General features: G+C 41.6%; 2 protein-coding genes across 3 annotated transcripts; one reads left to right on the forward strand and one right to left on the reverse strand.

Moving 5' to 3' along the window:
* Positions 1 to 221: 221 nt before the first annotated feature.
* Positions 222 to 11,497, forward strand: LOC117256220 (transketolase-like). Its single transcript, XM_033625506.2, has 14 exons — positions 222 to 558; positions 2,526 to 2,643; positions 2,781 to 2,894; positions 3,018 to 3,115; positions 4,014 to 4,205; positions 5,023 to 5,141; positions 5,290 to 5,486; positions 5,583 to 5,747; positions 6,854 to 7,010; positions 7,470 to 7,600; positions 7,719 to 7,802; positions 7,944 to 8,037; positions 9,563 to 9,685; positions 10,370 to 11,497. The coding sequence occupies exons 1-14, from the start codon at positions 452 to 454 to the stop codon at positions 10,555 to 10,557; spliced, it is 1,887 nt and encodes a 628-aa protein (XP_033481397.1). The 5' UTR covers positions 222 to 451; the 3' UTR covers positions 10,558 to 11,497.
* Positions 11,498 to 11,584: 87 nt separating this feature from the next.
* LOC144463655 (uncharacterized) lies at positions 11,585 to 16,090 on the reverse strand. Of its 2 annotated transcripts, XM_078168563.1 has the most exons (8): positions 15,258 to 16,090; positions 14,983 to 15,011; positions 14,820 to 14,891; positions 14,646 to 14,714; positions 14,434 to 14,484; positions 13,742 to 13,804; positions 13,577 to 13,652; positions 11,585 to 13,429 (listed from the first exon to the last, which is right to left on the reverse strand). In XM_078168563.1, the coding sequence occupies exons 2-8, from the start codon at positions 15,005 to 15,007 to the stop codon at positions 13,396 to 13,398; spliced, it is 390 nt and encodes a 129-aa protein (XP_078024689.1). In that variant the 5' UTR covers positions 15,008 to 15,011; positions 15,258 to 16,090; the 3' UTR covers positions 11,585 to 13,395. The 2 variants fall into 2 exon arrangements, with proteins under 2 accessions (XP_078024689.1, XP_078024694.1); XM_078168568.1 differs by lacking the exon at positions 15,258 to 16,090 and having other exon boundaries at positions 14,983 to 15,243.
* Between the last annotated feature and the right edge of the window lies 1 nt (position 16,091).

Here is a 16,091-nt window from a genome sequence, read left to right on the forward strand (position 1 = left end):
TCCCAATTATCGAGCCCCTCCCTACAGACACACGCTACTGCACATCAAACTGTGACACACCTCCACCATCCCAGTCACACAGTAGCCAATGAAATGAGTGGCACTCATTTTTAGCAGCAACACCCAGCTCACGTCACTGGATTCCCCCTCCCTTCCTCCTCCGTGTGTGTGTGTGTGTGTGAGTCTGTGTGTGTGTCTGTGTGCAGTGTGTCCTTGTGCATCTATGTGTCTGCACATCTGACAGGATAAATCCAGCTTCTCTTTCATTCTCTCTCTCTTTCTCTCTGGTCCTCACACAAGCCACACACACTCACACACCCACAGGTGCTGTGCATTGGAAACCCCTCACTCTCACACACACACACACACACACACTTAAAACACACAAACTCAACAGAGGATCGTAGTTGGTCCACTTTTCTGGTACTGAGGAACTTGACATTTTGCCTTCATGGAGGATTACCACAAACCTGACCAGCAGACAGTGCAGGCGCTGAGGAACATCGCCAACCGCCTCCGAATCAACTCCATCAAGGCAACAACTGCAGCAGGCAGCGGGTGAGTTGCCCCCAATGACTCTCAGACATGAGCTTCAATAGTGTGGATGCAATGCAGATGCACAAAATGTGTGGAAAATAAAGCACAAAGTTAATATTTCTCTGCAGCATGCATAGATGAGCAGCAACAGTCACATCTGCTGAGCTGCATACATGCATGTGCAGATGCACATAGAGTCAGGGCCAAAGGAACAGCATGTTCTGCCTTTGTTCTCCTCCCCTGGTCAACTGGCAGATTAAATTTAACATCAACAAATGTTGTTCAGTATGTCGGCTCACAAGCCCCTATCAATTGAATGAATGAAACGAGTATCTGCATTGCACAATTTCTGTTTTATTTTTCTTTATAGAGCATTTATGGCATAACATATGACACAATGTTGCAGAAATATCCTCAGTTTATCAATTTAAGAGTAGTTTACATACATAAATATAAGACACTTAAATCACAGCTGACATTAAAAGTGAATAACTGATTTTTTTCAGATGGGTAGATTTTTATATTCTGAAGAAAAATGTACATGGTTTTTGATCTTATTTCAAAATCTTGTATTCACTTTGCCTGCAGGATAAATATAGTGTTTGATTTCTGACTTTGGAACAGTAATATGACCCTTACATACAGTATAGCATGATAGACTACCATGTGACATGCTGGGGGGATTGTGCGTTGCAAACTGATTTGCGTGTTGCATGGTTGCTGCAAGAAAATGACTTTGGAAATGTTTTGGATAAACTGAAATCTTGTTTCCCATGTTCTTATGTTAAAGATTACTGATGCATTGTTCAATGCATGCTATCACAATCTAAAAAAATCAAGAGAAATGTCTCTGTAGAGATCAGTAAAATAATGGGGATTATCAGAATCCTCACTATTTGTGAAGCTGCGCAAAGCCCACAGTTGTCTGTCTGTATATTTCAAGAATCAGGGCAGTTATCACATCAGAGCTCAACTCCCCATTCTACCTTCCTGCAGTGTCTATCAGACACTGATGGGAACAAAGAGACTACTGAATACCAGTTGACAAAATTTTACTTAACCTTAAATATTCAGAGCCTTATCAGTATCAATGACTAAAGGCTGGGTTAAAATGGCAAATAACATTTACATTTGTATTATTTTTACATTACTGAGCAAAAAACTCCAATACTTTTATACATGGGAAAGGCCAATATTCAAAGGAGTGTTAATAAAAAATTGGATCGAAGCAATATCTGGCAGACTTGGAACAAGTAGATTTGCACACCAAGTAGCTCTTGTCAGAAGGATTTTATTGCATTAAAATCCTTCTGACAGGTGCTTGTTGAAAGGCCAATAACCAGCCGTTGATATCTGCGCGCCAAAATACTTGCACTTCTTGCACTGGATGGAGCATGTGGTGGCAAGGTTTTGGCGGGATATTTAATATGATGGCTCTATGTAATGACTGTTTAGCAAAGTAATATATATATATATATATATATATATATATATATATATTAATTTATTCTCATTTTGACTGCATTTGCCGCCAGTTTTTTTTTTTCGAATCAGCTGAGGGCCTTCGAATGAGATACACAGCATGCCGCCCACAGAGCTCTGTGACTGGCTCTATTGGCACCACGAATGGTCTTTATGCAGTGTATTTCAATGCATTTCCAATGTAGTTGCTGGTCCAACAAGTATTTTGAGGTGTCAAAGGCTATGTGACATTTTAAAATAAAAGAAGTTATTGGTCTTTTTGCTTGTGTCTGGTCATTGGTTACCAAAAAAGCTGCCTCTATGGACACAACTCTGCAAAAACAGCACAGGATTATCAGACTTCCATCTGTAACAGTGTACATAGTGGTATTCATAGGAACAGATTTCTGACTATATGATCTAATAATAAAATATATAGGTCTCTGTGGTTACTTTACATTCCTGTGTGCATATGTGTATACTTATGTCTAACATATGGGTAACACGCCGTCTCCTCTGTCGTGCAGACACCCCACATCATGCTGCAGCGTGGCAGAAATCATGTCTGTGCTTTACTTCCATACCATGAGGTACCGCCCTGATGACCCGAGGAACTTCAACAGCGACCGTTTTGTCCTGTCCAAGGTAAGAGTCGCTCAGCGCTCATCGTCTGAACAGGAGGCCTTCTTTTCTGATTATTGTTTGTGCCCAAATGCCACACAGAATTTGACATTTTTCTTGAATTACTTATTAAGATATTGTTGAATTTTTTTCTTCCACAGGGTCACGCTGCTCCGGCCCTGTACTCCATGTGGGTTGAGACAGGCTTCCTGAAGGAGAGCGAGCTCCTCAGTTTGTGCCAGGTTGACTCTACCCTGGAGGGCCACCCAACCCCTGTAAGCTGTCACATAGCGTAGACCACACGGGGGGAATCATCTCATGGAGCACAAACAGTATACCAATAATGCTGTGTATGTATGTGTGTGTGTGTGTGTGTGTGTATGTTGTGTGCATTTCAGAAGCAGCAAATTGTGGATGTCGCGACTGGCTCCTTGGGGCAGGGTCTTGGCGTGGCTTGTGGAATGGCTTACACTGGGAAATACTTTGACAAGTCCAGGTAACCTTTCATATATATGGACACACACACGAATGAAAAAAAGGCTGTGGTTTAACCATTGTAGTTGCTTTATATGAATTTACTTTTTCTTGTTCATTTGCATTTTAGATTTTATACATGCATTTAAAATGTAAAAACTGGCTTTACTTGATGCATAAAACACTTTTGGGTTTTCTTAATTTAAATTTAAGGTCTGCATCATGCCTCTTTTGAGTGTTCAGTGATTAGGATTTTTCAGTTTCTGTGGGTGTGTGCTGCGGCATGCTCTGCTTTCACGATTCTTCTGCTCTAATAATCACAGGCCCAGCAGTCATATCTCAGTTATTTTTACTGTGCAAGCTAATTTGATCTCAGAATCAAATTTGGGCATTGTGCTTTCAACTAAGAATTGTTTTCTTAGTCTGTTGTTCTGATTCATTATCACAAACTGATTCCTTTTTCCCTCATTATTTTTTCCTTTGTAATGGCAACACAAAAAATAAAACATTGAATGAAACAGTGTATATAGAAGAAGTTCAAACCCATTTGGTAACATTTAACAATTTAAGCCAGAAAATGCATATTCTTGTTCATAAAATAAGAGGATAGTATGTCCCATTATATAACTCTGTGGGGCTCCTATGGGAGACAGGTATGAAACTCGGCAGCCACACCTTTAAGGGCCTCAGGAGGATTTCATCACGTCACAGCCTGTTAACAACTCAGCTGTCAGATAACAGAAAGAATCAATCTCACTGGAAAAGTGTCAGAGAACATTTTCGTGAGATTTGCGCCCCACCCTCATCCGAACACACACACACACACACACACACACACACACACACACACAGATACACACACACACACACACACACACACACACACACACTCTAATCGTATAATCTCACCCTGTTCTCAGTTACCGCGTGTTCTGCCTGCTGGGGGATGGCGAGATGTCAGAGGGTGCTGTCTGGGAGGCCATGTCGTTCGCCTCCTACTACCAGCTTGACAACCTGGTGGCCATCATGGACATCAACCGTCTGGGCCAAAGTGACCCTGCACCCCTGCAGCATCACGTGGAGAAATATCAGAAACGCTGTGAAGCTTTTGGGTAACAGTGAAAATTAATTTTGCAGCGCAGACTGAGGGCGTTGATGTACTATTCATGCTGTGTTGGAAGATTTTTTTTTTTTTTTAATTTGATTTGATTTCTTTATTTTTGTGTCATGCACACAAACATGTGCACAACCCTCGTGGGTTTACAGGACACCATTACAATATCGTTGCAGTGATCAATCCAAAATAACTGTTATCTTACAAGGTGCAGAGCCAAACAAAGTACTCTGCCCTTTATCAAAAGCCTGGCAAAAAAAGTCTATCAAAATAAAAGTTCTTGAATTTTTCTAACTTGAATTTTTCATGGTCATCCAACCACAAAAAATCAGCATAAATGGAGGTCATTTTGCGAACAAGGAGAATCTTATTTGCTTTTGACAGGCCAGTAAAACAAAAACAGACCTCATTCTCAAATCTTACACAACAAATAAAGTCGATGTAGATGGTGGTGTAATACACGTATTATCTAATGTCCATCCATAATTATTGCAACACTGCAGTAGTGTGTATCCACGTCATCTTTATTTGTTAAGCATACTGTGGGGGAGGGGGTTATGAATACCTTCAGGCACAAATTTCAGACTATAGACCAGTTGTTTGGGCACTGCTTGCCCTATTAGGAACAAAAAATGTGTCTTATTTTCAGGTGAGTGGTTAGGGTTAGGGTTAGGGTTAGGTTAAGGTTTGGGATAGGTTAAGGCCAGGGTTAGGGGTCAGGGGTTAGAGGGTTAAGGTAAGTCTCCAGGAAATGAATGTGAAGTTACCTTAGTAAACCTGTGTGTGTGTGTGTGTGTGTGTGTGTGTGTGTGTAGCTGGCATGCCATCATTGTGGATGGACACAGTGTGGAGGAGCTTTGCAAGGCTCTGAGCCAACCACGTCATCAGCCCACTGCCATCATTGCTAAAACCATCAAGGGCAAAGGCATACCAGGTAACTGTCCATCATTGTTCACCCCTCATCTGCAAATGCATCTCTCACTCTAGTGCATATTACACAACAAGCTTAAGTGTGTAACCCATTCATCGAACTTTGTTTTTATCATTCAACGTGATGCCTACATATGTTTACGTGGTTTCAGCTGCAGAGGATAAAATGGGGTGGCATGCCAAACCTCTGCCCAAAGACATGGCCGAGATGGTGATCAAGGAGCTGCAGAGCCGCATCGTCAACAGCACAAAGCATCTGTACCCTCCATCTCCCATGGAGGACTCCCCACCGGTCAGCCTGAGGAACATCAGGATGCCGAGCGCACCCAACTACAAGCCTGGAGAAAAGGTTTGTCTCTGTTCTCAAGTATGTTCACAAAGTGTCTGCACAAATTCTTTGTAAAGATGAACCAACAACCTTTGTTACATCTCTCTTTCTTTATAGATCTCCACACGGAAGGCATACGGGATGGCGTTGGCCAAGTTAGGCCGTTACAATGAACGTGTGGTGGCCCTTGATGGAGACACAAACAACCTCACCTACTCAGAGATCTTCAAGAATGAGCATCCCAACCGCTTTGTGGAGTGTTACGTCGCTCAGCAGAACATGGTACAATCCCTCATGAATCTACAGAATTAAACCTATTTCAACAGGATATTTTTAAGACCTAGCCGTCCATATTCTGTCTGGTATTTTTGGTTATATTGCTCACTCTTATTTTTTTTTAGAGCTCATTATCTCTGTCTGTAATGTGGGGATTTTGCTGAGTACATTGTTCTTTCGCAGCTCTGATTGGATATGCGTCCAAGCCTACATCGCACAGCTGTGAGTCTGAGCCTGTGTTACTTAATTATACATGATGTGTCTATCCATAATGTAAGGACAGGCAAAGACACCACCAAATTTGCCTTCTTATGGCCGATGTGGCTGCTGCCGCTAGCCCTCCCTTCTTTATCTCTATTTGCCTCTGTCATTATTTTATCTGAGCTCACATTAATAATTTGGACAGAGGCGATCAGACGTGAATTCCTTATGCTGTTATGGCTTCAGCAGCAGCCAACTCCAATGTAGGTCAGGCATGTGTGTGATCATAAGCAGACATGACAAGTGTAGTCAGAGGTAAAATATTAATCAGTGCAGAGGGTGGGACCATCTGGCTGAATACATGAGAAAAGTCAAATGGCAAAATGTCTTTATATAAAAGCCGTTCGGATATCAACGGATAATTGTACTTTTATTGTACGCATTTATTAGTAATGACATCCTTGTCTTTGTTTGGATGAAACAAGTTCAAATGCAGCCTTCAAAGAAGTAGTTTGCTTTCTTTGATTGTATCTGAAAGAATTTATCTAACATCACATTTTCACTTTCATGGATACTTAGCTGTTGCTTTCGACAAAGCAAGGAAAGAAGTTGTGGGATCAGGGAAAGTTTTAGAGACAGGACAAAGGAAATTATTTGTAAGAGGAGGCATGCTACTGATTCCACACATATGGTAAGATAAGCTCAGGAGCTTTGGGGAAAACTCTTCTCATTGACTGTTGACTTACCATGGTCTTTGCTTCAAAGAGGCTTTAGGATATGGTTTGTGCCGCAGATATTTGACCCTATGGGTGATCTTCTGGGGATCAAGCATGTGTGGCACCTGTGGAAGGTTATACTGTATCTCTTGCGATGTTGTATAGCTACTAAGAAACAATACATTCCTTTCCCAGGTCAGTGTTGCCATGGGAACTGCTGCCCGCGAGAGGAACGTTGCGTTTGCCAGCACTCTTGCTTCCTTTCTCATCCGGGCCTACGACCAGATCCGCATGGCCGCCATCTCAGAGAGCAACATCAACCTGTGTGGTTCCCACTGCGGCCTGTCCACTGGTTAGTAAACCACTGCCAATGAGCCAAGCGCACCACAGAACCTCTTGTACACCATACCCACCCACACCCTCACAAAATTCACCTTGATCCCCCTCACACTGAAGCCAGACATTATACAACACCACAATACTCACAGTATGGTGAAAAGAATGATCTGTGTGTCTGTGAGTGTTTCAGTCCTTCCTCACTGTTCCTCTAATCCTGTCTTTTCCTTGCTGTATGTAACCCCTTTGGCCTCACAGCTAGTACTCAACCCTCCCCTTTTTCTCCCTTCCTGTCTGCCCTGGAAGCTGTCAACAGGGGGCCAGGTGTCCCTCTGTTAGTGCAGGTATACTGCATGCAAAGTCTGGCTTAATGTCTGTGGATGTGCATGCATCAACTCACCTGACCTCTCAATAACCTTTGAAGAGTTCCTGAATATCTGACGTATGAAATCAACTCTAAATGTGCATATTGCAGGAGAGGAAGGCCCCACTCTGATGGGTCTGGAGGATGTGGCTATGTTCAGGGCTCTTCCCTCATCGACCATTTTTTATCCCTGTGACGGTGTGTCCACAGAGAAGGCTGTGGAACTGGCTGCAACCACAAAGGTATATAAATGCAGTGTTCTTGCTTTCCTACAGAATCTGTTCTATTTATTTATTGGCATAACAGCGTATGTGCTGTCAAAATATCCCAGTGATGATTGCCATGTTTTCCTTCAAAAAGGGTGTTTGCTACATCCGAACCAGCCGCCAAGACAGCCCCATCATCTATAACAGCAATGAGGACTTCCATGTTGGACAGGCTAAGGTGAGACTTTTCTTTGCGCTCACATAGCTGTTGAGATAATTAAAGGAAAACAAAAAAACAGAAAACCATTGCTACAAAATTAACCAAGAACTGATGACGCTGCAACCTGAAACAGAAGATGCTACCTTTTCTCTTTGTCAGGTGGTGTACCAGAGCAAAGAGGACATGGTGACTGTGGTGGCAGCTGGAGTGACTTTGCAAGAGGCCCTGGCTGCAGCTGATCATTTAAAGAAAGGTACGGTACACAAAATACTGCTTTGGATCGTAAGAACACAAGATATATACCACACCATATCACATGCAACATATCCAACAGATAAAAATACAATATTCTTTAATCAAATACTGAATGACCATACACGATGATTGGTCAATGTTTATCAGGACTAACACAGAATATTATATTTGTTTGAATAAACTGTATCTTAAAGGTCAAGTGTGTGGGATTTATGGGCATCTATTAGAAGAAATGGTATATCATATTTATAACTATGTTTTCAATAGTTAACAATCACTTGAAACTAAGAATTGCTGTATTTTCATTACCTTAGAATGAGCCGTTTACATCTACATACTAAGTTGGTCCTCCTCCACTGAGTCTGCCATGTTGTTTCTACAGTAGCCCAGAATGGACAAACCAAACACTGCCTTTAGATAGGGCTATTCGTGTTTTTTAATCAGCCACTGAAGTCCTCCTACATGCTTGGCACATGGAGGAAGTTCAGTTCTGTAACCTCACAGCTAGATGCCACTAAATCCCGCACACGAGACCTTTAACCTTGTTGAGATGAAACCTAAGACAGGATAAAGACCAGATTCTTCAGTGTTAGAGGCTGTAGCTCTGAGTATTAGTGTGTACAGAAAAAAAGCAATATGCGTCCTTGGCTGTGATTTTTTTCCCTTGCATGTATTGTGGCCTTTTTTTTGCTGCTTTTGCATACATGGACAGTTCTTATTTGAGGTGGAAAAATATCTATATCTATGGTATGTCATTGATATTTTGTACATGCATTGTAGTTATTTAAGACAGTAGTTACTGATTAAAACCTGGATTCACAATGACATCCTGGCCTTAGAACCAGTGTCTGAATTGCATGTCTCAGTTGCAGCGATGTCTTTTATTTTATTTTATTTAACCCATATATAACCAAGTAAGTCCCACTGCGATCAACAGCCTCTTTTTCAAGGTAGGCCTGGCCAAGACATTAGCATAAAAAGTTACAAACAACCACAACAAAAACACAGAAGATATATATTAACATGTTGAGATGCTAAAATACCTACAATGGACACGCTGACAAGCACTACCCAATTCATTCACCTTTGCACTTATGAGAGCTTTAAAATCAGACAGAGACCAATTCTCTTTGTCACAAATATTCTTGAAGGCCACTCCAAGTGAGAGGAGCAGGGCACATGAAATACTTTCTTTCTCAGTTCAATCTGTGCACAAGGAACACAAAATGACTAAACCTTGAGATCACAGACTACAGCTACAGTCAAATGTCTGCTGAGGCAAAGTGCTAATGTATGATGGGAGTTTACTGACTATGGCTTTATAAATGAACACATAGTGATGATGGAGCCTATGAAAGAGATGGCCAACCAGCCCTGGAATAAAGCCTACAGTGATGAGTGAGGGTTTTACTTTATAACTAAACTTCAGAGCACTTTGATATGCACATGTGCTAACAATGTGTCATCATTACCAGCATCAAATCATACATTGTATTCCTCAACTGAATTAACTGAATTTCCAGAGAGGATGCCCATCAGGGTCATTGACGTCTTCACAATCAAACCACTGGACATCAAAACCATCATCGACCACACACGTGCCACCAGGGGACGAATCCTCACCGTGGAAGACCACTACCACGAAGGTAGGTTTCCATAATAATTCCTCACACATCGCTCAGCTTCTGCATATTGTATGACCACACCACCAACCTTTACAGCGACACGCTTTTCAGCATAATGCAGCTGGGGCCCTGTCATTGGTCCGTGTCCTCGGGTGTGTTGTGGTGGCATGTTTTCATTGGTCTAGCAACAGAGACGCGATGTGGTGGCATTTGCTTATTGGCCGAGGGGAGGCTGGCTGTTGAGTGCCCTCATTGTGGGCAAGGTATTGGTATTGTGTTGCATTTTGTAAGTGCGAGAGCCAGAGAGGCAGAGTGCTGTCAGATTTCCTTAACTGAGCATGTGCCCATGGGGCTCTGTGTGACCTAGATAGCACAGACAGCCATGCCCTATGCCTGTTAAGAGAAAGGGGATGGGTGATGGCATGGACTTGACTAGACAAAGGACTTTTGGCATCAGTCTGATGTTGGAAATCTCGGTCATTTTACATTTGGACCAGATTTGGTTACAGTGGTCACGGTTACATGTTTAGATTTAACATGTTTGTAGTGTTTTCTCATGCCTTCTGTTTGCTGTACATGTAATGACCTTATGATTATACACAGCCTCATTTTGTTGTCAGTGAGACAACTGTGTGTCCCCCATCTTTCAAGGAGGATTTGTCTTCTCTTTGCATCTCCCTCATGTGATGAATTGTTGTTCCACAGGCGGCCTTGGGGAGGCAGTGTCCTCAGCACTGGTCAATGAGTCTGGCTTCAATCTGCATCGTCTGGCCGTGTCTCACGTCCCCCGCAGTGGCAAACCACACGAGCTGCTCAAGATCTATGGCATCGACCGTGACGCTATCGCCCAGGCTGTCCGCAAGATGCTCAGCAGCTCTACCAACGCCAAGTAAACTCTTTCCCTGCCCCACCCGCCTATCTGATCACACCCCTGCAGATGATGCTAAACAGTCAAGTATGTTTTTGATTCACATGACACCCAGCTCTTTAAATTCCCTCACCATGAATGCCCCTAAGTGTGTACTGAAGTAATGTGATTTTGTGCCGTACACTTTGAAGTAGACTTCCACATTTACCTTTCTTTCATGCATCCATCACATCACACACAAGAACAGAGATACACCAATTCAAACACACATATCCTCACATTTAAAGTCCAGTTCAGTAATCAGAATGTGGCCATAATTTTGCTGTTGGTGGATGCTCACCATACAAAACATTATTCCATGTTCAACAGGAGTCCTATGTAATGCCCTCGTGTGTGTTTTTTTTTCAATGCTCTTTGATTAACTTCAGCTGTTTTTATATTGTTCTGATGTAGCTCTCAATAAAGTGGGTGGGGCGTAACTTTAAAGTAGTTTATCATGACATAGAGTCAGGAATAAGCTAACTGAGTTGTTGTCTGTAGAAAGTAGAGGAGAAAAAAAATCAAACAAATGTAGTTAGGTCATAAAGAGCAGTCACTCAAAACCATAGATCACATCAGGTAATTTAAACTTCTGTGGTTTCAAATGTTGTATCATCTCTCTTCAGCACTGTGCTTTTTTAAGTTACCATAAACCTGCACACCTCAGTGTTCATTTGTGCTAGCCGTACAATTGGACCATACCAGCAGTGTGATGACAATCAGTATGTGGTCAGTGACATCATTGTGTTTTTTTTTTTACATGAGGCGGAGGGCTGAGGGCCCTTCAAGTGCTGATGCAGAATATGGCTTGCTGTGACTATGAAGGTATAGAGTTACATCTGACTTGTTGACCCAAGAACACTTTCTTTGTTACTTGAAATTTTGTATGTACCTTACTTTCATGTAATAAAGCCCTCTGCATTTGACTATGAGTGTTTACAGTCGTTTGTTTTTTCCCCTAGAAACATATTTCTGTTGAGGTGTGTAGTTCAAGCAGTAAACATACACAGGAATCTGTACATGACCTTTAATTTAATCAGTGTCTCAGTAAGTGATACAAAACCATGATTAATGCCAACATACATTAGTATAAAGCAATTCATACAGTACACATCTGCATCACTTGTTTCATAATTTAATTACTTCTTTACTGTACATCCCTGAGATAGCTGATACACATTGTTAAAGGGACAGTTCACTCTAAAATCAAAAATACATATCTTTCCTCATACCTGTAGTGCTATTGATCAATCTAGGTTGTCTGGAGCGGTTTGCAGCCAAGTGTGAAGCAGTCAGGATTAGAGTCAGTACCTCCATATCTGAGGCCATGGTTCTCTGCCGGAAATCGGTGGATTGCCCCCTCCAGGTTGGGGGAGAGTTACTGCCTCAAGCGAGGGAGTTCAAGTATCTCAGGGTCTTGTTCACAAGTGAGGGTAGAATGGAGTGTGAGATGGGTTGGCGGTTTGGTGCAGCTTCTGCAGTGATGTGGGCGCTGCACCTGTCCATTGTGGTGAAGAGGGAGCTGAGCCAGAAGGCGAAGCTTTCGATTTACTGGTCCATCAACATCCCAGCCCTCACCTATGGTCATGAGCTCTGGGTAGTGACCGAAAGAATGAGGTTGCAGATACAAGCAGCCAAAATGAGTTTCCTCCGTGGGGTTTCTGGGCTCAGCCTTAGAGATAGGGTGAGGAGCTCGGACGTCCGGAAGGAGCTTGGAGTAGAGCCACTGCTCCTTCACATCGAAATGGGCCAGTTGAGGTGGTTCGGGCATCTGATCAAGGATGCCTCCTGGGCGCCTCCCGTTGGAGGTGTTCTGGGCATGTCCCACTGGTAGGAGGTCCCGGAGCAGACCCAGAACACACTGGAGGGATTACATATCTCATCTGGCCTGGGAACGACTCCCCCAGGAGGAGCTGGAAAGCGTTGCTGGGGAGAGGGATGTCTGGGGTGCTTTGCTCAGCCTGCTGACCCCGCAACCTGGCCCCAGAGAAACGGATGCAAATGGGTGGATGGATGGATTGTTTTAGTGTGAGTGTTGGAGATATCAGCCATAGATATGTCTGCCTCCCCTCCAATATAATAGAACAAGATGGCACTCGACTTGTGACGGTCCAAAAATACAGTTACATTTGGAAGCTATTTTCTTTCTACCATCAACAGTATCACCATGCAGACGGAAGCATGCATCTACTGCTGGCTCACTTAGCACCAGTGAGCTAGCTAATGTTACAGCTCAGCCGAGGACGACGTCATTAATGTTCACCTCTCATGCTGTCCCGAGCCAAGCCTTTCATCCCTGCGATGATGTATTTGGCAGGTGTTGTTAGGTTGAAAGATAAGAAAATAGTTCCTACATGAAACTACTCACAACAAGACCTGTGAATTATGTTGAGTATCCAGATCTTGATTTCTGGAAAGAAACATTGCTGTTCAGTTTTTTAAATGCATTTTTTGGTGCACTGAGCACCACAAGCCGAGTGCCTCCTAATTCGATTACACTGGAAAGAAGGGTGACATCTCTCTGGCCGATATCTCCAACTCACACCAAAACAATCTCGACTGATGAATAGCACTACACTTAAGGGGAAAAATATGTATTTTGAGGTGAGGAGTGAAATGTCTTTTTAACTTAAAAATGGACAAACAAAGATCTGACCATAAAACAGCCCAACAGATGACTACATGTGCTTGTTTCCGTGACGTAAATGACTTCACCATCCCTGAGTCTGAAGTTCATTTCCTCAAATGCAGTTCTGCTCTTTGACCCAGCTGAAACCACAGATATCAGTGCCTGTAAATTCCCCCTCTATGGTTGTAAGTCCATCTACCACTGGCGGCGTTGTCTCTTTCTCAGCTTCCTGTCCAAAAAAATTACACAAATACCATCACTTCAACTTTCAAAGACATTTAAAGTTGCTGAATTCAACCTGTGATAAAGCTACAAAGCCTGTCAATCTGTCAGAACAATGTGTGAAACTTAAATCAGCTTTTGTTAGCCCACCTACCATAGAGTGCTGTATTTCCGTTTTGCTCCTCTGAGAGCAAACATCGTGATTCCACATCCGTAAGACAGTGTGTAGACTGGAATAAAGCACAACATGTAACCACAGAAACAGTATATTCCCTTGGCATCAGCAAATCTCACATGCTTTAAAGTCATGCAGCTTTACCGTGATATGAGTTGAGGTTCACGATGGCCACAAAAAGTGCAAAAAGAAATCCCCAGTAAACATCTAAAGAGAGAGTTAGATGGTGGTGTTAGTTGTTATAAAGTACAGGTCTAAACACAGGTACTGAATCATAAATAGGATTCAAGGTCATTGTTTTATCAGTAGTGTGTAAAGATGGCAATAATTATTGATAACTCACATTTTAACAGTTATTAATCAGTTAATTCATGTATAGACTATTAGATATTAATCATTTGAACATATTTTCATTTTCAAAATTTATAAATGTTATTCCTATGGTCTCAGACAGTTCAAAAATATCAGTGAACATGAACAACTCTCTCACAAATCCAAAAACTAGAGTGCTAAAACTTAAATTTGTTGACCTCATCAAGTATGACGTCTGGAGCTGCTCCATAGGCAATTCATTGGGAGAGATGTTAGAGATGACATGGAGAGCACCCAGGGTAAAGTTCTGAGTATATGGGTACATATTCTGTTTAAAAACTCTATAACAATAAAATAAAGCCGTTATACCCAATGACATCACAAGTCTGAAACTCACTTCTCTGGTTTCTGGCTTTGAGAAAGAGTAGCTCGTGTTCACAAACATTACTTGAACTTTTCTCAGCCATGGAAATAACATGTTGGAATCCTTAATTTAAGTGGTGCTCCCCTTTAAGTAAACTTACCTCTTCTCTCATAGGGAGGTCCTTTACACCTCTTAGTATGGGCTGGCAGATCTGATAGGAAACATGAAAAAGATCAACTGTACTGTCATTGTTTTTTAATAAAACAGAAAGTTGGTGAGAGGCTCAACTAAAACAGCATTGAGAATTTCAAAGCTACACCCGCTTGTTAAAGTAATGACTGCAATGTGTTGTTAAAACAAAGCTCAGCTTACCAGATATTATGCCCACAATCTCAAACACTATGGTGAAAAACCCACCAAGAACTAATGGAATCATGAGTGCTGAAAATGAAACACAAACAATATTAAACAGGGGCCATTTTACAAAAAAAAAGGTAAATTTGTTGATAAATTAGACCACTGGAATTTAAGTGTTTGTCTGCTTACAACAAAAGGGCCTATAGAGTGCTGTTCCACATCCCAGACCAAAGCAGATTGAATAAAAATGGAAGTATTTGTCTGAAATGTTCAGAAGAAGAGAGATTAAAATTGAGAAATATGTTCTAAATAAATGTGGATTCTTTTTATTTTGTGCAACTAATGTACATACAGTGTAGGTAAAGGTCCCCTTCCATATTCCTGAAAAAGACACATTATCATGATCTCTTGGTGGAGACAACAGTTAATAACTTGATAGATGAATAGAATGTAGGCTGTTGCTTGATACAGAAATAGAAAGGGTGGAGACTTAAAAGAAAGAGGAACAGCAGAAAGAATATATAGTTATATAACATAAAGTAATATAAATATAGTGAGAGCATGAATTAACAGTACCACAGGTGAAAGCCCTGAGACCCAGAAACACAGGCATACAGGTATACACACCATCTATGTCCAGCTGCAGCTGAATTCTCCACACAGGTGTAGCAGCAACAAAATAATGAAACATCAAGAACACTTCCTGAACCCAGTCAAACCACTCTGCCAAGTATTGTTTACAGTCAGAAGGAAAGTCCCTGATAAGACAGTTTTGCTTTCACATTCATATGAATATGTTTTGATGCTTTTACAGTCTGTCTTGATGCTTTTAAAAGTGCAGAGTGGGTCGGTTCAATCGTGGAGGAGTTTGGAATCTACATTTGTCTTTGGCATTTGACATTACATTAGCAATGTCTGCACAGTTTTACAGACATGTTTACTGACATAACAGGAAAAATAATAACTGTTTTATATTTGTAGAGTGCAAGTCTAAGTAATTGAGCAAAAATGCCAAATATTTGATAGCTCCAGTCTACATTCTGTATTTTACATAATTTTAAATGTTTTTTAGTTTTTTGTAGTTCAGGGCTATTAGTGAGACAAAATGTATGGACTATAAAATTAATTACTTAATTTAGAAATATTCGACAGGTAATTAATAGTTAAAATAATCGTTTCTTGTAGCTATAGTCACTATGTGCCTTTAAAAAATAAAATGTAGTATTTGCCTTGAGGGTAGTTTCATGCTAAAGCCTCTAGATGGCAGTACTGTATTGAAATCGTCAGTAAGTCCCTGGATCACGTCCAAGCCCGCGCAGTGCATTCTGGTACTTGAAGTCAATATGGTAGCTGCAGTGCGTAGCCGTTGAGATACTGGCGTCCCATTCAAAACTACATTTCCCTTTCCACTCATCCCGATTTGAATGCCGTGCAAGGAGTAGCTTTTTCCAATCGATGATC

The sequence above is a fragment of the Epinephelus lanceolatus genome, chromosome 1, assembly GCF_041903045.1.
Source record: "Epinephelus lanceolatus isolate andai-2023 chromosome 1, ASM4190304v1, whole genome shotgun sequence".
Taxonomy (NCBI): Eukaryota; Metazoa; Chordata; class Actinopteri; order Perciformes; family Serranidae; genus Epinephelus; species Epinephelus lanceolatus.

What these genes read in the sequence shown, in the direction of transcription:
- LOC144463655 (XM_078168563.1), bottom strand. Translation starts at nt 15,007, where the DNA reads ATGGAAGGGGACCTTTACCTACACT. An exon ending in AGGGGACCTTTACCTACACT is followed by an intron (nt 14,892 to 14,982) that starts GTATGTACATTA and finishes TGAACATTTCAG; the next exon opens with ACAAATACTTCCATTTTTAT. An exon ending in GAACCTCAACTCATATCACG is followed by an intron (nt 13,653 to 13,741) that starts GTAAAGCTGCAT and finishes GCTTTATTCCAG; the next exon opens with TCTACACACTGTCTTACGGA.
- LOC117256220 (XM_033625506.2), top strand. Translation starts at nt 452, where the DNA reads ATGGAGGATTACCACAAACCTGACCAGCAGACAGTGCAGGCGCTGAGG. An exon ending in ACAACTGCAGCAGGCAGCGG is followed by an intron (nt 559 to 2,525) that starts GTGAGTTGCCCC and finishes TCTGTCGTGCAG; the next exon opens with ACACCCCACATCATGCTGCA. An exon ending in ACGTCGCTCAGCAGAACATG is followed by an intron (nt 5,748 to 6,853) that starts GTACAATCCCTC and finishes TTCCTTTCCCAG; the next exon opens with GTCAGTGTTGCCATGGGAAC.